The sequence below is a fragment of the Monodon monoceros genome, unplaced genomic scaffold (genome assembly GCF_005190385.1).
Source record: "Monodon monoceros isolate NGI ecotype Baffin Bay Population unplaced genomic scaffold, NGI_Narwhal_1 Super_Scaffold_16, whole genome shotgun sequence".
NCBI lineage: Eukaryota > Metazoa > Chordata > Mammalia > Artiodactyla > Monodontidae > Monodon > Monodon monoceros.
In genome coordinates this window covers 6433259-6456645 of record NW_021703772.1, presented here as the reverse complement: position 1 = coordinate 6456645, position 23387 = coordinate 6433259, and the positions used below count along the sequence as shown (strand labels likewise).

General features: G+C 45.0%; 1 protein-coding gene across 1 annotated transcript in view; it reads left to right on the top strand.

Annotated features, from left to right (window-relative positions):
• Positions 1–23159, top strand: part of TRPM8 (transient receptor potential cation channel subfamily M member 8) — a 103582-nt gene extending 80423 nt beyond the window's left edge. Inside the window, exons 22-26 of the mRNA XM_029225301.1 lie at positions 5335–5525; positions 14449–14548; positions 15621–15654; positions 20034–20126; positions 23126–23159. Coding sequence (XP_029081134.1) covers positions 5335–5525; positions 14449–14548; positions 15621–15654; positions 20034–20084 — 376 coding nt within the window. The 3' untranslated portion in view covers positions 20085–20126; positions 23126–23159. The remainder of the gene's footprint in view (positions 1–5334; positions 5526–14448; positions 14549–15620; positions 15655–20033; positions 20127–23125) is intronic.
• Positions 23160–23387: the final 228 nt, after the last annotated feature.

Below are 23387 nucleotides of genomic sequence, written 5' to 3'. Positions count from 1 at the left end.
TGGGCACATAGACAGTAATATAAGATGATGTGAAAAGATACAGTACGATACGAGCGGCACGAGAAACCTATTCACAAAGGACTCTGGTGCAGAGTCGGGGTTATTAATTGTGACAGATCTTGGGGGTGGGCAGCAGCGAATGGAGGAGACATTTGCTCAGAGGACCCTGTGAGCATTGTTTGGAGAGGGAGAGAAGCAGAGGAGATAAAGCTGTTCTGGGGAGAACTAGAGACTGCGGATGGGGGAAGGTCGGCAGGGGCTGGGTTATGGAGTGTCCCTTACGCCGTGTTAAAGAATTTGGACTTTTCCCTGCAGGTGAAGGGAGATTTCATGGGTCTTTACACAGGCAGCGGCACAATCTTAGTTGTGTTACTTTGACAGAAACATGCTCAACAGTTAGAATTTCAAAACCAGTGCGGTGGAATCGCTGGCTGTCTCTTACTGTTAGCGTCGATGTTTTTTTGGTGCTGCAGAGCACGAGGGGAGCCAGGATGTGCGGAACGTTTTAACGCGCCCGCTGGGGCACTGAGTGGGTGCAAAAAGTCAGGGTCATCAAGGTTCACTGGATACTGCTGCAGTGTCTGGGAAGGAATGGCAGATGGAAAAATGTATGAAATCTGTGGAAAGCTTGGAAGAGGGGTTTCCCTGCTTGCAGTCTAGCTGGCAAGTTTCTCGTATTTCAGTTTCTTCTAAAATTCTGCCGTTGTTTTAGCATCTACTTTTCCTTTGTGAATTTTTTGCAGACTTTTCATTCTGTTCTGTTAATCGGTCTTTCTATTTTGGTTTTTACTACCAAATGGCTTTAATTACTGATTTTTCAAAATCATTTTAACATCTGTTGTGTGAGTGCCCTTCATTATTCTTACTCAGAACTTCCCTGGCTTTTCTTATATTTTTAATCATGTGGAGGGCCTAAGGCTCATCTTCCGCAATCCTTTCTTCTTCCCTCTTCCAAAAAATTTCTTTAGTGAATTTTATTGTGATGATGTTAACTTTGTACAGCCATTTAGGGGAAGCTGACGTCTTTAAAACATGCCAGAAAAAATGGCGTGATTCTCCATTTATTCAAATGCGTATAGTTTCCCAGTAAACTTTTATGGCTGTATTCACATGGATATGGCAGATTTTTTGTTACATTTTCTTTTCTAGCTATTTGTGGTTGTGAGTGAGATATTTTTTCTATTATGTTTTTTCAATAACTACTTTTTGATATGCAGGAAGGCTATGAAGTATTGCTTACTTATTTTGGAACAAGTCTCCTTACTGAATTCTTTTTTTTATTTCCCCCTCTCTTTTCCTTTTATCATATCATGGACGTTTCCTCCTGTTTCTTATTTATTAAGCTCCTTCCTTTTTCTTCTTCTTTATTTCTTCTAATCAGAAATGGATGCTGCATGTTGCCAGGAGACTTTCTAGAAACAGTTTAAATGGAATTTGTCTTTTTGATCTGTGATGTATTATGAAAATGATGAATTATATAAATAACCTTAATATTGAGTCATCCATTTGTTCTTTGGTCAGGCACATTGCTCTTTTAACGTACTGCCGAATTTCATCCACGTACAAGGCTATGTGAATCCTAAACATTTATCTCTTGGTAACATTTTCACCGTCAGTGGGTGTCTGAGAGTTTGTCTCTCCTGCTTCCTCTTCCTCTCGTGCTTATCTGAGGTGCTCAGCTGCCCTTAGAGGACAGAGCTCCCACCAGCTGGGCAGCTGAGAGCACTAGATATCACGGGAGATGTCAAGTCAAAGGGGACCTTGCAGAATTCCTCTCAGGGAAGACACTAGATGGCCAGTGGTTGGCAGGGACAGTGAGAGCCATCAGAGCTGGGTGGGCGAGAGCCTGAACACGAGAGTTGGCCCGTGTGCTGCCCTGGACATTTGGGTTTACTGAGCGGGGTGGGGATGTAGTGGCCCCAGAGCTCAGCCTGTCTGCTATAGAAATGGAAAACCATGTCTCAAAAGCATTAAAATTATTTGAGAGCAGTTGGAAGCCTTCCCTGGGGAACCCTCATGTCTTGTTGGCCGAGTCTGGACCTGACTCTAGAGAAAAAGAACAATTTGGAAGGTTTGGGGTTGGATTTCGCCTCCAGGTCACATTTTGCTCATTCCTGCTGCTCTGTGGGGCAGGTGGACATAAGTAAAGAAACCTCAGCATGGCCAGCCCCGGAAATGTGTTATTTGAGCAAAGTGGCTTTTGGGTATTAACGTCCAGTAATCAATCAGTTCACCCACACCCCCCCTGGGATGCGGATAAGGGCTTTTACCGTTTGCCCAGGAAAGGAGCGCTGCTCACTGGATGCACGTGGACCCTGAGATGCAGAGGAAGCAGAGGTTCCAGCAGGAGCCTCCTTGGAGCCTGCTGGGTTGTCCAGAGGAGCACATGGGGCAGTGAGGGGAGGCGGAGTTCTTCAAAAGGAAGAATGATACAGGGCTTCCCTGGTGGAGCAATGATTGAGAGTCCGCCTGCCGATGCAGGGGACGTGGGTTCATGCCCCGGTCCGGGAGGATCCCACATGCCACGGAGCGGCTGGGCCCGTGAGCCATGGCCGCTGAGCCTGCACGTCCGGAGCCTGTGCTCTGCAATGGGAGAGACCACAACAGTGAGAGGCCCTAGAATGATACGAACACCAACCCCTGTTGTGGGCACTGGCCTAAGTGCATTCCAGACCAGGGCTTGGTGGCTTTTTCTGCAGGGGCCAGCCAGGGTCTTGGCTTTGGCCAGATGTGCAGAAAGAAGCAGTGCTCGGCGACCCCGCACCCATCCCTGCCTCTTTGCTCGTGGGCCCTACAGAACAGGTTGGGTGTTAGATTTGGCCCCTGGGTCACAGTTTACCAATTCCTTTTCTAGATGACCTGGAAGACTTCAGATGTTTTTCACTACCTCTGAGTAACCAGTTAAGCTAAAATGCGAATCTCTTCCCACTAGGACCCTTCTTGGCCACAGTTCCACTCGAAGCTCCCAAGGAAGGGAGGGAGAAGACACCTTCCCCAGCTCTAAGCATCTGAGTCTTCCTCCCTGCAACAGGAGCTATTAATTCCTTCTGGATAAAACCTCAGCAAACAACATTTGATGCATTAAAATGGATGCAATTTGGGTGTCTGTTGAGTTTTAGGGGGCAGTCAGTAGGATCCATTTTTGGCTAAATACGTAAGATTTTAAGATGCTCCTAGGGGCTCATTTGAATGGTGATACTTGTTCTGGACCAAAGTATGTAGTAAAACGTGATTCCTGGCACGTTCTTTGCCTGGACTTCATTAACCTGGGCGTGCCTGCCGTCCTCTCTTATTGCAGTGACAGAAGCCTGCAGTGTCCTTTGCAGACACAGAATCAGCAGGGACTGGCGAGGACAGATAATGACGCTTGGTATTCGTCTTGGAGCAACCTGACCTACATTTGGAAGAAACAGCAGGCTCACTGCCAGCTTCAGTTTGCTGCAGTCTCATGCATCACAGTCCTGTCTGCTTTTCAGCCAGAAAATCTACCACGTAGAGTTGACACTTGAATCAGTCAAGAAACAGTTTTACATGCCTAGTAAAGGAGTTTACGTATAGTAGATACTCAACAAACATGAATTCCCTTTGCTTTAAAGACCACACCCAGTTGAAGAGGCACTTTCTGGGAAAGCCTGCCCTGCCCCACCCCCAGGACCTGGTGTAGAGCTCAGAGGGGTCTGATTCCTCAGTAAACGCCAAGATAAGCAGAACCAAGCTTATAAGCAAAGCCACAACCGTGATCTGTGTAGGCTAGTGTTTTGCTCATGTGTATGATCCCCACTTGGCTAAAGATATTTACGTCTTACGTTGTCGTGCACTGAGGGGTAAGAGTGAGGTCGCACAACGAATGTGTCCCATTTCTCTGCCTGCAAGGTTTGGCCTCTGATGTTTTCACCCAGAATTTGGAGAATTTAATCTATCTGCAGTCAGGATTTGCTGTTGGGCAATTTTTAAGGGGTTTGTTGCTGCTTCTTTGGCTTTCGAAGGAGTGATTTGGTGTTAACGATAAAAGTATCTCAGATGATTGAACTTCAACAAATGGTAAAATGCTTCACAGTTATCTTTTACTAAGTAGTCCAACCCGATCCTTTTGAAATGGAGCACGGCTCAAAACATTCACGCTCCACGTCGTGAGGTGGCATCACGTACTGACAGAGCAAATGGGCCCTGGGCTGGATTTCGGGGTCCACATTTTGGCTTCATCACCTGCCAGTCGGGGGACTCAGACAATTTACCTACCCCTGTTGTGCCTCAGTTTCTTGATCTGTTAATCACAGATGAAAACAGCACTTAACGTTCTACAGGGAGCTGTTTGCAGACTAAATCAGCTAATACAAGTAGACTGCTTAGAATAGTGTCTGGTATGTGACAAGTGTTAGCTACTTAACAATCTTGGTTTAATTTGTAACAGATAAGTTAGTGGTATAGTCAGACATTTTCCGGATAAATAGACGTTTTCCTAATTCTTTGTTACGGGATCTATTTCTCCCTGTGAATTGTGGTTTACATAGTGAGATTGTGTTGTGAGTACAGGTTTGAGCCTCATTATTTTCACTCACATGTAAGCATTTGCCCAAAATATAAAAGTTAGTCATAAACATATTTTTTAACGGCAGCTGCATAGTATAATCACATTGATTGGCCATAACTTGTGATATATTTTCTTAGTGTTGAACATTTTGGTTGTTCAGTGCTGCTGGGTGGAAAGTGTGAGCGGCTGTTACTCAGTGCTGTGGCAGACACCCATGTGTGATATCCATTTCTGTATTTTCTTTTCTCAGCATCTCCTTATTCTTAGGTTAGATTTCCAAGAAGGAAAATCAATGGGTCAAATGGATAAATATTTTTAAGGTCCCTGATAAATATTAATGAACTGCTCTCCCAGGTTGTTTATAATTAAGCTCCCACAGTGACGTTGGCAACTTACTCCTCCGAGAGTCGCCACGTTGGGCCTCTGGGTATCGAACACAATACCAGACTAACGGAAAAAGGGAACCCTTGAAAGGTCTTGAAACACGCCTCTACCGTGTGGGCGCTTGGCGGGTCCTTCAGCCATGCCCTGCCTGCCCCCTCGCAGGCAGGAATCATTTTAAAGTTCATTGAACAGTCTTTTGTGATTAAAAAAAAAACCAAAATAACAAAAGCCAGACCCAGTTTTGGCCCAGCATGAACGGAAGGGTGCCTGAGTTGCTCAGGCCCCGATACCACCATAGATTCTTCTCTCCTATGGCAGTGAGAGCTTGGTACCAATATCACCATATTTGGCAATGAAATGGCCAGGCCTATGGAAAGCTGAGGCTTGACCTTCTCTCCCCCCCCCCACCCCCCCACCAGCTACACCGTGGGCACCGTCCAGGAGAACAACGACCAGGTCTGGAAGTTCCAGAGGTACTTCCTGGTGCAGGAATACTGCACCCGTCTCAACGTTCCCTTCCCGTTCGTGGTCTTCGCCTACTTCTACATGGTGGTCAAGAAATGCTTCCATTGCTGCTGCAAAGAGAGGAGCGCAGAGTCTTCCGCCTGCTGTGAGTGGCTCATCTGTTGTGCTGGGGCTTAAAGGCAGGGATTCATTCTGGGGAAGCGTGTCTGGTCCACATCTCAACAGGAAGGGTTAGTCACAGTTATTTCAGCACTCACAGGTGTCTGTCTGTAAAGTTCAGGCTTCGAGCCCCCCAGTGACTTACTCGAGAGAAAGAGTAGTTTGTTCTTTGAATTTACAGAGCACAATATTAATATTTTAGTAGACTTTACAATACTTGGAGCAGTTGTCCGTGCCCACAGGTTTTTTTTTCCTGTTTTTTTCTTTTCTTTTTTTAATGGTAGTGTTATCATAGCTGTTTTATTTTTTTTTTTACTGAAGTATGGTTGATTTACAGTGTTGTGTTAATTACTGCTAGACAGTAAAGTGATTCAGTGATACATATATATGCATTGAAAGAGTAGATTAAGAAAGCCTTCTATTCTAGATCTGCCAGGACAGCCTTATTCCAGGGGGCTCACTTGTGGATGTACATAATAATGATGTAAATAGGATGTTGAGCCAGCAGGATTCATGGGGTGCGTCAAAAGCTCTCTGTTGCTTGTGTGACATTTATTCTCTGGGAGATCTTAGCTTTTTTTTTTCTTTTTTTAACATCTTTATCGGGGTATAATTGCTTTACAATGGTGTGTTAGTTTCTGCTTTATAACAAAGTGAATCAGTTATACATATACATATGTTCCCGTATCTCTTCCCTCTTGCGTCTCCCTCCCTCCCACCCTCCCTATCCCACCCCTCCAGGCGGTCACAAAGCACCAAGCCGCTATCCCTGTGCCATGCGGCTGCTTCCAACCAGCTATCTACCTTATGTTTGTTAGTGTGTATATGTCCATGACTCTCTCTCACCCTGTCACAGCGTGAAGTAAGTCAGAAAGAGAAAGACAAATACCGTATGCTAACACATATATATGGAATTTAAGAAAAAAAAATGTCATGAAGAACCTAGGGGTAAGACAGGAATAAAGACACAGACCTACTGGAGAAGGGACTTGAGGATATGGGGAGGGGGAAGGGTGAGCTGTGACAGGGCGAGATCTTAGCTTTGATTCCAGCAGGGGTCATGACTTTCCTGCTTGTTCTTAGAGAACTAGAAAAGCTTATGATGACCTTACTTGGTAAAAGAGTCTCAATTTAGAAATTAGGACTTGCAGTCCAGCAGATTAAGCAGCCCGTTCATCGTCATTCAGAGGGGAGACTCCTCTTACCCTGAGGCCGCTCCCAGCCGGTGGAGTTGTCGGCAAGGATGGGCTGCTGGCTTTTCTCTCTTTCTTATTCGCTTCCCTCCCACTCACTCACCAGCTGCTGTTCCTGACCTTCTCCGGGTTGGAGCACAGGGAGAAGGGAGGGGAAAGAGCAGAAATGCTGTTTAGCAACGGTGGTGCTGCCCTGGGCTGGCTCTGTGCTTCCTGGCCTGGTGCGTGCTTAAAACTGACCCTCTGCTGTGTGGGCGCTTGGCGGGTCCTTCAGCCATGCCCTGCCTGCCCCCTCGCACCAACCACAGCTCCCGGGACTTGGCGATGCTCTCTCTGGGGGCCGCTGCCCCACAGGAGCCTCTGGTTTCCAGGGGTGCACTCTGCACAGACTCTCCCTGCTGGGGACTGTGGAGTTTGTTCTCCCTCTCACGTGGTCACCCAGCTCCTCAGCCCCGACAAACTCCGGGCAGACGGATCCCCACCTAGCCCCTCTCCTTGCCCCTGCCGTGGAAGCCAGAATCTCTGACCCCTGATCCTCAGTCACACCTGGGTCCCCATCGTTTTGGCTGCAGGGAGCACACATCTGGCTCTCTTCCCCACGACCCGAGGTGTACTTAACGCCCCTTCCTGGAGCCACTGAGCCGCACAGATCTCCCTCACCCACAAACTTGTTTCAACCAAATTCAGCACAAGGGAGGGAGAGGCCTATTTTCATTCATCTGGATGTCTGGATGCCAAGGAAAAGATGGAAAGGGCACCACTGGCTTGTACACTTCGTCTTCTAGCCTCAGACTTAAGCTGGGGACTCCATCTCCCTGTGGGTGGATAGGCGTGCAGCCATAGGACTGACGTCTGCACAGCGACGGGGCCCAGGCACTTTGGGGTCCACACAGTCCTTTTCATTTCTTTTAAAAATCAGAAGAAAAAGAAAGAACTTCTAGGTGACAGAAAACCTATTGGTATATACTTGTCCTTATACCAACCCAGTCATATATCTTTTTCATATTTTCTTGATCCAGGAAGGGGCCCACAATGGCAAAAGTGCCGAGGGCCTAGGGTGGCTGACTTGTCCCGGTTTGCCCAGAACGTCCCTGTCTTAGCGCTGAGCGTCCTGCATTCTGTATGTCCACTTAGGGTGACCGACTTGTCTCAGTTTGCCGGGGACCATCCCTATTGTAAAACTACAAGTCCTGCATCTCAGGAACCCTGTCAGTTCAGGGGCTGCTGGTCACCCATCAGTGTCCCCGTGTGCTGACTAGGGAGGCAGAGTTAATGACGCAGGTTGGACCCAGCCCTGGTACCTGCGGGATTTCCATACCCAGTCCCATTCTTGAGAAAAACAAGTAGATCTGAGTCTCTAAGCAGATCTGTTGTGTCTTATTGTGAAACAACCCTTTGGAATCTGGTTCCCTAAAACTACCACTGTTTATCTGCCCCTGACTCCATGGGTCAGTCCTGGGCTGGTCTCTGCCCCTTGTGGCGTCTGGCTGTTGGCAGGTAGGCTATGGGCTGGCGGGTCCCAGTGTCCATGTGTGCTCACATGTGTGGGGTTGGCTGGGCTGTCATCAGGGAGCCTCAGTCTCCTCCAGCTCAGGCTCCCACAGTTGGAGCCTAGACTCCCACAAAAAGCAGAAGCTGCATAGCCTCTGAGGCCCTGGGCTCAGAAAGTCAGATGACATCACTTCTGCCACGTTCTATTGGTCACAGCAAGTCACAGGCCCACCCCCCTCAAGGGAGAGCAGCCTACACACGGGGTGGGCAGAATCTGTGGCCCTGTTTTGCCGTTTATCACACCAGGCATCCCCTGAACAAGCTGGATGAGCTGCTCTCCGGAGAGTGCCCTCCCCCCACAAGCCCCCGCCCCCCGCCCCCGCCCCCGCCCTGCCCCGCTCCCACGCTGGCCTATGGAGAGAAAGCAAGGTTCTCACCGCCCTCCCCACCCAGGCATCACAGCTGAGCTGAGTCCTTGCCACTGGGGGCGGTGTGCATGCGGGCTTCTCTCTCATTAACTCACCTGACATGTTAAACCTAGATCTGACACACTAGAAATGAAAACATGTCTCAGTCCAGAATTATCTTTGATGCCTCGAACAGTTTAGAATAAAAATTTCTCAGCTATAATGGCTATAACTGCATTCACCATAGGGACATGCTCGATACCTAGGCTGACCCTATGTACGTATACAGCCCTGTTTGCTGTGCTTTTCCTGAGCCTCAAAAGCGTAGACAGCTGAGCGTGGACCTTTAAGAAGCAGCTTCTTGATCGTTCTCAGTCCTTTGCTGCTTTTTCTTTGCCACTTTCTGAAATGATACAGTTTCATGAGCAATTGGAATATCTGCTATGTTTTCCTTCCTTGAAACAACCTTTCCTGAGCACTTCCTTTCTGAGCAGGATCTGTGATAGATGCGGATGGCGTAGAAAAGTACCAGCTTGGTTCCAGAAAATGACCTCCAGCAACGGGGATAGAAGTGGGTGCCTCAGTGTTTATGAACTATGCAGTTAGTCTTATCACTTAGATTCTAGACAACCACCAAGAACCAATGAAAACATTCTCATGAAATGTCTAAATAGAGTGATAAAAAAGGAAAATCACTGAGTTCTTATAAATTCCAAAAGCAAGAGCCTACCAACCTCATTTCCTGCCACCGTTGTCTTTGGAAGATTTTTGTAAAACCCACCCCACATTTTCTGCAGATCTGAGTTTAAAAACGGAGGGAGTGCAGGGATGGATGGATACGGTGCATGGGAAAGACAAGCAAAGCGTGAAGAGGGGCCTTCCCTACCTGTGCACATGAACGAGAAATAACTGTAAAAGTATTACAGGAGGCGTTCATTTCTTTACACACATCTACTCTCAGTTCTGTGAAAGGGGCCTGGGGATCATTAATTCAACAAATATGCATCAGGCGCCCACCATGCGGTGGCCAGGCACTGTGGAAATGGTGCTAGCGGCTAACCTTGCCCTCAAACAGGGCTCATAATCTCAGGAGAAGAAAGAAAACGAGAAAGCCTTAATAGAGAAGTGTAGGAAGCATGAATTTAGAGAATGTGCAGGGTGCCATGATAGCCACATTGTGGACATTTACACCCCAGACTAGAGTGAGTCAGGGGAGACTTCCTGGAGGAAGGGGATATTGAAACTGAGACCTAAGAGGATGAGTTGGAATTAGCCAGGCAAAGGCGTAGATGCTGGGAGGGGCCCAGAGAGTGAGGAGAGGTCAGAGAGAAAAGTTACAGAGGTCAGAGGACAGGTGGGAGGGGTCCAGGGGGCCAAGGGTTGCAGGGAGACTAATGAAAGACCCTGGTCCGTGTCCCACAGCCAGATTCTAGCCCCACACAGTCTCCTGCCTCCCGTCCTCTGCCTGCTGTGTCACAGTGTACATCCTGAGTCCCAGGGGAAGGAAAAAATGCAGACAGAAGACACAGTAGTGCAAGAAATGGTCACATAAATCGTGAAACACCCTCTTGCTGATTGAACTTATTTCCCTCAAGATGGAAGTGAACAAAGAAACTCCCAGGGCTAAGCAGCAGACACCCTCAGCTCACTATGTAAAATGATGCTTCTCAGATCCTGACGTTCGTTCTCCTGACTTGGGGAAGAGCAGTCAGTTTAGGGTTTGGAGAGTGGGGCAGGATCTTGAGATGTGTCCCCCGAATGGATCACTATGGGTAAAAAGAAAAGTCTCCGTTAAATAGCAAAAAACTGGGTGTTGGGGGCCATTTGGGGAAGGGAGAATCTAAGGGAGAATCCAGTACAAACAATGAAAGGAACGCCATTAGGCTGGTCTTGTCTCCAGTTTACTGAATTTTGTCCGGATGCGTTAGAGCTTGTCTGCTTTGTCTGTGTCTTGTTCCTACTGTTTACTGTGCTGTGTCTCCCTGGGGCTGCTGGCTGTGCGTTTATGTGTTGCCCTCTGGTCTTTTCTTTATTGCACCTGATAAAATGGTCAATGACTACCATCATGGGATTCACGTTCTGTATTGGGCCAATCATTCCTGTCCCTTTAGTGTATCCCCAATATTTTGATGATTCAGAAAGTAAAAAATACGAACTTTACTAACCTAGACACGATAATTGGTGGTAATTAAGAAAAATTGAACTTGCCAAGAGCCATCATTTTTTGTGGGATTCCTTAACTACACAGAAAAATGGAGGAAAGATACTCAGGAATATGACCTTAAATATTAGTCATAACTTACTTCTGTGTTATCCCTGGAGCCATGATCTCCTAAAGTCTGGCTTTCAGAATGTAAATGTACCAACGACCCCCATCTCGTGTCACAGTTTAAAGAATCCTCATCGTCAACTCTTTTAACAGCATTATTTCAAGACGTTAAATGGCACTTTGGGGAATGTCATGAGCTATCACACATATGTAAATGCCTTTCCTAATGAAGAAAGGTGTTTTGACAATTTGGATAAGTTGCTGTCTTTCCCCTCATCATTTTGCCATGGAGGACAGAGTGAGTCATTTGTAACGAAAAGAATGAAAAGTCTTTATATCTGGGATGGGAACTGAAAGTTGAGACCTGGAATTTGTACTCAAAGACCACACCCAGAGATCAGAGGTGCGTAATGAAGTGTCTCAGAACTATCTTTGAGTCCGTTTTGAAGCCATGTCATGGATGAGTGTCTATAGAACCTGAGGGAGAGCTCAGGGGACCAATCCATGCCACAGATTTGGAGGCAAATGCAAAGTAAATTTAGGAAATGTATTGCTGACTAGAGGCTCTGGCAAAAAGTTTCATACTTCTTCCTGAATCGTTCCAGAGAACAAAAACAAACGATGGATAAAAGTTGTGGGGAGGAAGATTTGACGCAATATAAAGGCAAAGCAACGTCTAACAATTAGTGCTATCTGGAAATGACATGATACCCTGTGAGGTAGTGAATTCCCTATCACTAGTGGGATTCCAGTTGGGGGTGGGTAGGTAGAGGGGCCGTATGGGATGAAGGTCCACTCTCCAAATTTACATTGTGTTCAGCCCAGGATCAATGGCACCAGGAAACTCGGTGTTATAGGTAAGGACGAATCAGTCCTCCAGATTCAGGATGGGTTGAGAAGGCAGAACGAAATGCATTACATTCCCCCCAAACTTATCTAACGGTTAAGTACAAGAAAGAACATAAAAATGAAAACAAATCCCCCAACCTGGCCAGCAAGTGGACAAGAGCTTCAACTAGAGAAAGCAAACAGGTCAGAAATGGGCTGTGTTCATCTGCCCCTGTGTCCCTGATAGGCCCCTGGGAAAGTGATGCTCTCACAGCAATCGGAGAAACAGACAGTGAGCCATGGACGTTCTCTTCTAACGGTTCTTAGTCTCAGGAAAGAATAAAGAAATAGGGAGAATGGGAGACCACAGGACAGGATCCTTTAGACTTCTGGGGGGACCTGGTCACCGCCTGCTCATTTGTTTCTCCTTAGGGATGCCTAATTCCGGAACCACAGCATCCTGTGGTTGTCGAACCTCCTCATGGTAATTCATTTCCTGCCTTTACTTTGCATTTGCCTCCAGTGATAGGACAATCATGGGGTTTAAGCTTAAAATTGCTCTTCTTTAGAGGAAAATGCAAGATTTTTCAAATAACTTTCAGAAAAGGTAGAATCCAAACTTCCATTTTTGGTACTTTCTTGGTGACATCTTCAAGTAATGGTAAAAAATATGCTACCCAGTCATTGCATTTTTATAAAATTTGCTGTTTTTCATGATTGAAGAAGTAATCCAAGCTCATTTATAAAATGTTCAAAAAACACAGAAAAGCACAGTTAAGAAAGAGCAAAGAGCAGATGTAACCCACCATCCAGAGATAAATATTGATAACATATTGGTATTCATTCTATTATTCTTGTGTGGGTGTATGATAATTTGATGGCTCTGTGCATACACATTCAAAATCTAATTTGTTCATTTGACTAATAATCTCCCAGAGAACAGCTCCCATAGCCATAAATATACATCTTTATAACAATTTTTAACTGTGGAATATTCCAGCCTATGGGTATACCATACTCAATTTAACCAACCCCTTGTTAAACACGTAGATTGTTTCTCCTCTTTTGTTACTATATAACACTATGAGAAACAGTTTTATGTATTCATTTTTGAGCATATCAGTGATATTTTCCTTTGAGTTCTTTCTAGAAGAGAAATTTCTAGATACAGTGTATGTACTTTTGATATGTCTGCCCTCCTTCCCATCCCTCATTCCCTGAGGCTGTAACAATTTACAGATTTTCCCATTATGTGGGAAACCTGTTTGTTTACATCTTCTCCAACAGAGAGTACAGTCATTATTTTAGCCTCCGCTAATTTTCCAGTTTGGTTGTGACAGTGCTACGTCATCGTTTCAATCAGCATTTCCTTGATAATGAGAGAGGCTGGACATTTGGTCATTGGTCATTCTTGCTCTTTAGCCACCTGAATTCAGGAGCATCTATCCTTTCCATTGATTATTAAGTACTCCTATCGGGCTTCTACATACATTTAGTTTGAGGAAAAGACATTGGAGATGACTTTGCTAGGAAGAATCCACTTGAAAGAAATTCCGTTAGGAATTATTTTCTAAAGTGAATAACCACCATTTAAAAATAAATCTTTATTTGCTATATAGGAGTTGCTTCAATCCTGACACTTTCGTATGTCTTTGACTCCCAATTAATTCTTTTTATATCTAGGAAGATCTTAAAACAGTTCCTAAACTCTAACATGTAGATGAACACATTGAAAAGTAAACACAAGATACATTTATTCCAAGTGGACACTTGCATGAACATATGTGCTTTTCTTTCCCCGTGAATTCATGTGGAGGATTGCTGTCCATTGCACTAGTACCTGAAACACAGATGACAGGTTGATTTGTTCCTTTGTTTGCTTGCCATCTGAAAGGTTAAGACACTGTAAAAAAAAAAAAAAAAAAGTTGAACTAAAAATCTTGCTGGAACATTCCCCAGGCTAATTTTGCAGCACACCTGGCTTAGGTGAGAGGAAAAAACTAAACATCAGAATTATCCTTGAGGTCTACACCCAGACTGCCTATTTCAAGAGGGTAGGAATGAGGTCCAGGGATGATTTTCCTCCAACTTTTCCTCCAAACTTTCTACCCCCATGTTAGGTTGAGAATAGACAATCTATCAGTAATTATCCGCCTGAATGATCAGAGTAGTATTTTTTTTTTTTTTGCGGTACGCGGGCCTCTCACTGTTGTGGCCTCTCCCGTTGCGGACCACAGGCTCCGGACGCGCAGGCTCAGCGGCCATGGCTCACGGGCCCAGCCGCTCCGCGGCATGTGGGATCTTCCCGGACCGGGGCACGAACCTGTGTGCCCTGCATCGGCAGGCGGACTCCCAACCACTGCGCCACCAGGGAAGCCCCCAGAGTAGTATTTTGATGTCATCAAAAAGGAACAGGAACACATAAGAAATGTGAGAACCAAATTCACTAGGGAAATGATTTTGTTGAGTCACAAGACACACAGACCGGCTGTGGATGGATCTCTAGTTGCAATGAAGATTGCATTCCTGTTTCACGCAAGCTCCCATTCTTCTGGGTCTGCTGCTCTCACTAGTAAGTAGCATTAGTCATATCAGCCTGTGCAGGACAAATCTAATTCTCTTGGTTCCAGAGCATGGCAAAATGCCTAGCAGGTATCGATTTAGGAGGGAAAGGGGGCAAATGAAACAATTTTGATGTTTTTCTTTGTCTCATTATTCAAGGTTTCAAGAATGAAGACAACATGACTCTGGCATGGGAGGGTGTCATGAAAGAAAATTACCTTGTCAAGATCAACACAAAAGCCAACGACACATCAGAGGAGTATGTCAGTCATTTATTCCTGCTTTGCGAGCCTCCCCTTGTGTACAGAAGCTGGCAGAACACAGGCAGCTTCTTTGAGCAAACTCTGTAAAGAGAATTTGCGGCAGAGAGGAATGGCACCAAAAGGATATGGCTCAGGCAACTGAAGGTGACACACGCAAAAGGGTGTGTCAGCCTTTCAGGAAGGGCAAAAACCACCCACCTGCCATCTGATTGTCCTTCTGATTGAAGGGCAGGGCTGTGGGACCAGGGGACAAGAGCGTGGGTCCCTATGCCACTGCTGCAGAGGTGGATTCTAGGAAGACCCAAGGATTGTGGGGAACAGAAGTTACCTTGCAGGGTCTGCACATGTATCCCTGTGAGGAATAAGCGATTAGAAGATGGCCAAACCCTTTGGTTGATCTCTTACAGACAGTTGTCCCTGAGAAGTTCTGAACGCCCTTTATGAGTCGCATGGAGTTGTTGTAAACATCCCATAGAACTAGCTAATACACTGTCTCCCTAGATGGTCCATGAGGAATGTGGGATGCAGGGCATCCCAGAGCGTGCCCTTCGTATTTAAAGTGGGGTAACAGGGTTAATGGTCAGAAGTCACTCTTACAGAGAGCTCCAAACACACCTCAGAATTCAGTCTAACAAAGGAAGCGTAAACATAAGAACAACTAATTCCTTTGTTAGGTTCAACACAGCTATTGGGAGCAGGGGATGTGAGGCATGCTTTTTCTCTTTGAGTAACAAAGCAGATGCCCTCCATTCTCCTCCATCCCTAGACGCGGAGAGCTTAGTTTTGAAAGGAAGGGACGGACCTTACAGGTCATCTTCCACCCCCCCATCAACAAAAGTAGCATCTATTTGCTGTCCTTCCATCTGGGGTGAGATTGGAATTCTGCTTCGCTTGGGTATTAGGAAGAAAGTAAAAGTGGTAAAAGCAGGTGACGTTGATTTATTTGAAGATGAAAATGAACTGTATTTTATTCTTTAAAAGACTGCGAAATGGAGCCTAATAACCCGTTTTGTTTCTCTCTCTCTCTCTCTCTGTTCTCGCTGTCTCTTTTTTTTAACTTCCTTGAAGAATGAGGCATCGTTTTAGACAGCTGGATACAAAGGTATAGTTCTGTTTATAGTTTGGGAATTATTTTTTTAAATCTCCATTATCCTTGAGCTTTCAGCTAGAGGCCAGTGACAAAAATAGATGACGTTAATTGTTTAAAAAAATGGATGTGACCCTGTTCTATACTCAACTTTCTTTATTCACTGCACAAAGTCGGGGTGCTGGAATGGAATTGCCTCTCCGATGCTCCCAGCCCGCACGGGAATAGTCCTGAAGTTCCATTTCCATGACTGTCTCTGTCTACCCCAGGACCCCTTCTTTTTCTGTCAGGTGTAAGATGCTTGCAGGGAGTACCAGAAAGGCTCAGAAAAGCAGCTTGGGAGCCTAGAGACCCTATGCCAGTCTTTGCTGCCACTCTAATTTGTTATCCACTTCATTTGAATTGCGACTGCAAGAATATGCACGTGAATTAGACGTAGAGAGAGTATGCCCACCTCCACCCTGAGCTGGGTAGCTGGATATTATGATTTGGCTCAGCAGAAATGACAATCGATTCATAAATGTCGGCTCCCTGTTAGGCTCTGAGGAGGAGGTGATATCCATGGCATTTTGGGGATGGAGTCCTGGGTGGCAGAGTCACATACCCTCCCCAGGGCTGTGCGGTTCCACGGCTTGACGATACCCCATCAGGGATGGCAGGGTCTCCAGCACCCGATTCCTTGCCTATAGTAGGGCCTCAAGGAACATTGAATAAATGAACAAAAGGTGCTCTTCTCAGAGCTCTAAGATGATCATTTATTCGGTTCATAATTTCTCGTGTATGTATTTACGTGTTAGTTACCAGCAGCATTTAAAAGATCTGAGGCCGTGTTGCCATGGGCCTCCCTTCCTGAACTCTGGCCTCGTGCAGGATGGTGGACTGCAGCTTGGTACCTTCCTACTTACCCCCCACCCCGCCCCCGCCTTCCCTCTTCTCTTCCTTCCTCCCCTTCCCTCCCCTGGAGCTGCTTGCTCCATATATAGGACTCAACCACTCAGGGTGACAGTACATTCTGTTCTGACAGTCGAATGTTTCCATCACAGTTTGCTTTGGTTCCCTATTGCTATGCAACAAACAACCCCACATTTTAAAATTTATTTTATTATTATTATTTTTTTTGCGGTATGCGGGCCTCTCACTGCTGTGGCCTCTCCCATTGCGGAGCACAGGCTCCGGACGCGCAGGCTCAGCGGCCATGGCTCACGGGCCCAGCCGCTCCGCGGCATGTGGGATCTTCCCGGACCGGGGCACGAACCCGTGTCCCCTGCATCGGCAGGCGGACTCTCAACCACTGCGCCACCAGGGAAGCCCCTACAACCCCACATTTTAGTGGCTTCAAACAACCATTTTATTTCACTCTTGCTTTTCTGGGTCAGGGGTTTGGGAAGGGCTCAGCCGGGCAGTTCTTCTGCTTCAGGTGGTCTCAGCTGGGTTTACGGGGCTGGATTCAGCTGGCGGTGAGGCCAGGATCTGGCCCCTCAGTGGTCCTCCTCATGGCCTCTCTCTTCCACGTGATCTCTGATCCATGAGGCTTGGGGGTCTCGGGGCAGTTCCCCTTTTTCCATAGGGACTGGCTTCCAAGCGTGAAGAAGCAGAAGCCACCAGTGCTTCTAAAGGCGAGACCTGGACCTGGCATGACAGCACGTCCACCAGCATCTATTGATTAAAGCATCCCCAGGCTGGCTGGGATCCAGGTGGGGGAGCAGTAGACTCTCCTTGTTCACGTTCCACCTCTAGATGTGGGAGTGACACGTGGACAGGGAGAAACGTGGCAGCCATCTTTGGAGACACGCCATCACGCAGGAGTATATCTTGTTACGGCTGCTCTCCTGATGTACTGGTACTGATTTTTAATTGAGGGGCTGGGAAGACTCCTGTGTTCTTAGAGTTGAGTATCTGGACATAAACAATCATGCCAGGATGTATATCATGATTATAATCAGTGAAGAGGGGAAGGAAAAATGCTGGATATTTTTAAAAATTTAAAAAATGTTAGAATGCATGAAAGGAAGCATAGGGGATAGTATTCTAACACTGAGTATGTATATTAGATGACTATAATATGTAATAGAGAATATATATAAAGCCTTATAGGATTATTCACTTTCTCTACATCATATATTTATATTTAAATATATTGTCTGCTGCATCGGTACCTAAGATACACAGCTCGTAATACTTATTGAGCACCTGCCATATGCCAGGCATTGGGCTAAGTGCTGTCAAAGCAGACGTGGGCCTCAAATTTCATGAATGGACCCCTTGTTAAGTGGTTTGGGTGTAGGAGCATTTTCCAGCTGAATTATGTAGGATTCAATAGCGGTAACCCTTTTCTTAGCCATATCAGGCATATGGTCCAGACTGCCCGTGTCTGCATTACCGGGGAGCAAGGTCGGCAGCTGGGAATGCCCTAAGTCCAGAGATGCATGGAATGTTCTGGGCAGCTGGAGAGAGATGGCGTGGACCAGGGGAACACCGAGTAGGAAGGAAGGGGAGGCTGGGTCGTCCTTGGCAGGAACTTGCTGGCCTCTTTAGGGTTGGATTTTATTCCCGTGCAGGGCAAGCCTCTGGGGACACACCTGGGAACATTCCTTTCAAAGATCCCTCTGAGTGGTCAGAGTGGCCACATAAGAGGGGCTTAACAGTTTGGTTTGGGGAATAGAGGTGCCAGGGACTTGTCTAAGTGTGTGTGTAGAGAAAACAGTCTATTTTTGTTGTGTTGAGTTGTTTTACTTGTGGGTTCACTTAAGGTGGCTTTGGAAGGAGCCGATGGAAAGTACACTTGAGGCTGGGCTCAAGCTTCTGCAAGACTTGCCACTGCCCCTGCTCTGGGGCACGCAGGACATAGGCAGGATGGCAGCAACGGGATGGGGCAGAGTGGGGCCTGGGTTGGAGGTCAGCCAGAGATCCAGGAACTGGGGCAGCTGAACTGACTCCCAGGGGCCAGGGAGGCCTCCCAGCCAGTGCGTGTCTGGGTGCGGCAGGGCGACCCTCTGGTGGGGACAGTGGACCTGAGCATGACGGTTGTAGGCGTGGTGCCGAGGGGGTCACAGGTGACTGGAGTCCCAGTTGGGGGCTGTCCACACACACGTGTGAGCCAGGGCTCTGTGGGGTCCTCAGAGGAGTGCCTGTGGGTCTAGCCCCCTCTGCATCTCCCTGTCTGTGGAGCTCCACCCCTTTGTTGGTTCCTGCAAGAAGCCCACCTACACCATGCCTTTTGCAGGTTTTAGCTGAATTTGGGCAGATCCCAGGGAAACCTCAAACCACACAACACTGAGACATGGGCCACCACCCACAGGATTTCACTGCCTCTCTCCCTGCTTCTCTCCTGCTCCCCTGCCCTCTCTCCCCTTTTTATCCCCTCCCCCTTCCTCTACCCCTTCTCTTCTGGACAACAAAAAGTCTCTCCTTTCTATCCAAGGAGAATTTTAGGGTTGGCCACTTGTTTCTGGAGCAAGCTCTTGGTGTCTTAAATCCTACTAAACATCACACTAAAGTCCTTTTTACTGTCAACCAATACAGAAATCTCTCCAAAGCCCCTCCAGTGAAAAAAAATTTCTCCGTCTCATTCTTACACCAGAAAACAAAGTTATTCACATTGACCTTAAGTCTGTAAGTAGGAATCTTACTATGCCTTCTTTATTTTAGGCAGCCATTAGCCCTTATGGTTTCTTTTTGTCCTTTTTAAAGAAAGAGTTAAATGAAGAGGTTAATACTGGAAATAAGCCTAAGTTAAACAGAAAGTTTTCCTTGAGTGAGTGCTATAGCAAGTTGGAAACCAACTGTACAGAGATTGCGTTATGTCTACAGCTCTTATTAAGTGTAAAAATATAGCTTGTAATTTAAAGTGATCTGCATGCATCTTGTGTAAAAACTTGTGAAATATGCATGTATTGAAAATAATTTTATCATGCTTTTTACTTAAATTGTTTTGCTACTTATACTGTTTTTGTGTGTGGGGGGGAGAAACTTTATTGGCAAAAACTTGATTAGTATTGTATCATATTATTTTCATTATATTATACTTTTATCAAAGCACAACTTTATTGGTACCTTATAACTTTATTAGTTACATATAGCATTTTTATTTCTATATATATTACTTCTCTGTGTTGTAATCTATCCTTTCTATGTAGGAATCACTGGTGATTTTTATTTGAGTAAAGCTAATCCTAATTGGTGCTAATGATTATTTGCTTGTGATATGATTTCAGAAAGTTAGTAATGGACAGAGTCTGAAATATCACCTGGAGTCTGCCATACTCCAGGCATGAACCATACTTGCTATTTTATATATAGTACATCTATTTCATAGAAAAGCCATAGAGTCATAATTTAAAATTTAAAATTGGAAAATTGATCTTAAGACCAGTTTTATTTTTTCCCCTTTCAAGCTTAATGATCTCAAGGGTCTTCTGAAAGAGATTGCTAATAAAATCAAATAAAATTGCATGGACTCTAATGGAGAAAAATCTAATTCTAGCAAGGTAAGTAATTTTAAAGGCTTTTTTTTTTTTGCTCTGAAAATTTACGTATTTTAAGACTAATTCAAAAATCATGATATTTTCTCAGTTACTTTCACATATGATCAGATTTGAAAATAAGGCATGGTGTAAAAAATTCAAACAGTATAGGTATATGGAAAAGAACAGGTAGAAGCCGCCCTCACATTACTTTCCCTGTCTGCTCCCCGGCCTGAGGTTAACACTGCTGGCAGTAGGTTACAGTATCCTTTTGGATCTTTAAAACAAAACAAAACAAAAAACAAACTTCCAAACTTTACAGCTATTTTGGCATTAATTGGATCAAGGTCACACTATTCTAAGACTTGGTATTATTTTTTTTCTTACTTAACTCTAGATCGTGGGTATCTTTACAGATCCACGCCTCAGACACGTACCTCATTCTCCTGATACATCATTTATGTTTACTGCTATAAGGAATGTACAGATGAATGGGTTCTTTGGTTAGTTTGTTTTAAGTATTTGCTATCGTCAAATGGATGTTGATCACATTTTACTACCAGAAATGTTTTAGTAAGGCTTTCAAGGTTTTTAGCAATAGCTCATTTGCACAATAAAAATGTAATACAGTTAACAGACCAAATTGAGGCCAAGGCTTTGCTCCATGATCTTACCATTTGCTTTAATTATGTTTTCCCATTACCTGTCCAAGTGCTGAAACAAAGTGTTGTTAGGGACTTGTAAAGCTAGGAGAAAACAGCAGTGAGCGATCCATTTGATTAGAATTTTTTGAGAAAGTGAATGGTAAGGAATGGAAACAATTAAGCCTCCCTTGTTTCGCCCCTTCCCTTTGTGTTTACTGACTGCCTTCTGAGTGCTGAGAGTACTGTGCTCAGACCCTGATGAGGCTCAGGTGCTGATTTTTGCCTTTGCAGAAATCCTCTCACTGCAGAATTTCTATTCACAGGGTGACTGTGTTATAGGGGTGACTGTGATAGGGTCCTTTCAGTATATCTGGTAGCTCAATACTTTTCCTTGAGTTCTGACAATTATAGGTCATGTTACAAGCCCTCTGTCCTGGAAGACTTTGTAAGAGCAAGATTGATGCATATTGCATTTGCATAGTTATTTTCTGTGAAGGCAGGTATAGTCTCCCAAGCTGCTCAAGAAAACAAACCTTGTATATTTAGGAAGAATGTATTCCAGCTCTTCCATCACGCTGTTTCGTGAACACAATAGTATACTTTAAATTATAATTCGAGTTTTGAAGCATTTATTTTGTTTGATTAATGAACTGAAATATAGAAAAAACAATTAGGAAGAGACAAAACAATTTAAAATGATTTTTAAAACCCTTAGAGGTGTAATAATTAGAAAAGATTCAAAATGAGCTGTACGCATCCATCTCTTAAAGCTCTAATCTCCTCATCTCTCCTTCTTTTTCCAAGAGTGTTGACTATGAGGAAAATAAGCAGACAGACTGCTTTCTTAGCAACTTGCTCTTTGCTTAAACTTAAATTGTTATTACTATGTGGAGAGTCCATTAATTGGTGAATGAAGATGAATCGGGAGAAGGACGTTACTTCATGGTCAAGTGGGCATCTTTAGAAACAATGCATTTGGCATGTCCAATTTGTTGGTATACTTTTTACTTCCGGATATAAGATCCATTTTCTTTTTTTTTTTTTTTTTTTTTTTTGTGGTACGCGGGCCTCTCACTGTTGTGGCCTCTCCCGTTGTGGAGCACAGGCTCTGGACGCACAGGCTCAGCGGCCATGGCTCACGGGACCAGCCGCTCCGCGGCATGTGGGATCTTCCTGGACCAGGGCACGAACCCGTGTCCCCTGCATCGGCAGGCAGACTCTCAACCACTGTGCCACCAGGGAAGCCCCATTTTCTTTTTTTTGATGTCATCTGTTTGGCATATCCTTAAGAGGTTCACTGAAAATGTAATTTTATAGGCAACCACCTACATGCTCTAAAATATATATATTTTTGATTTGTTAAATTGAAGTATAGTTGCTGTACGATATTATATAATATAGGTGTACAGTATGGTGATTTGCAATTTTTAAAGGTTATACTCTATTTATAGTTATTATAAAATATTGGCTATATTCCCTGTGTTGTACAATATATCCTTGTAGCTTATTTTCTACCTAATAGTTTGTACCTTTAATCCCTTACCCCTATGTTGCCCTCTCCCCTTACCTCTCCCCACTGGTACATGTTGCTGAAATATTATTCTTGTAGTGTCTCTCTGATACTTCTTTCTCTAGAAGGGTGAGTGTATCTTTCCTGGGGGTGGAGGCAAAGAAAGAGAATGCCAGCTTAAGTGGGTGTGAGCTGGCACCAGTGGAAGTAGGGCAGGAGTGGACATCTGGGGACAGGTCTTTGCCAATTTGCCCATCTGGGTTTTCCATCTCAAGTCAGCCTTTGATCCAGTAACTTGGGATGGGACGTTTGTGTACATATTTTCTTTTCTCCCACACTAAATTTGAAAGGAAGTAAGAACCAGGGTGAGAGAAAGCTATTTGTTTTCTCATACCCTTATACCTTCCCTGAGAATGGGGGTGGGATGGGGGTGGAGGAGTACTTGCCTGAGGGCACTGGAAATTGTTCTATCCCTACATAATAATCCATTGATTCTTGTATTTGCTGCAGTTAAATTCTAGTTCATTTAGATAAATTATTGTAGTTCTTAACTTTCTTATCAACTCACCCTTTACTTATCAGAAATCGTTCAGCAAATAAAGCACTTGGAAACTTTCTGGGTCTTTGAGGTGAGTCTTAACCATTCAGCCAGAGTCATTCCGTTCATACTGGCAAACTGGTCAGAACTCACATCTTTAAGAGAAAAAATTGTCTTGTAATTACTTCAATACCAAAAGGCAATCTCAATTTTTGGTAGTACATTTGGACCCATTACCAGTATATTACCAATGTATTTTGAAGCACGTCATATCCTGAGAATGAAAGTGGGAAATCATTCTTAACACAGGGCTCTTCCTTTGTTTTCACAGGTGGTATCAGACATCTAAATGGAAAAGATTCAAGGGATGCTCCTGAGTAGTTTTGTTCTCGTCTAAATGAGAATTGTTCAGGCCTCTGGGTGCACAGCGATGGTTTTAATCACCCCAGTGTGCTCAATCTGAGGATAAAATGTGTTACTGATTTCACACGCAAGATGGATGTAAAGGAAGAACACCTCTTACAGCTTGCTTCCGCTGAAGGCTGCCCTATTACTTTCCGAGTCTCAGTGGCCAGAGCCTGCTGGTGATAGTT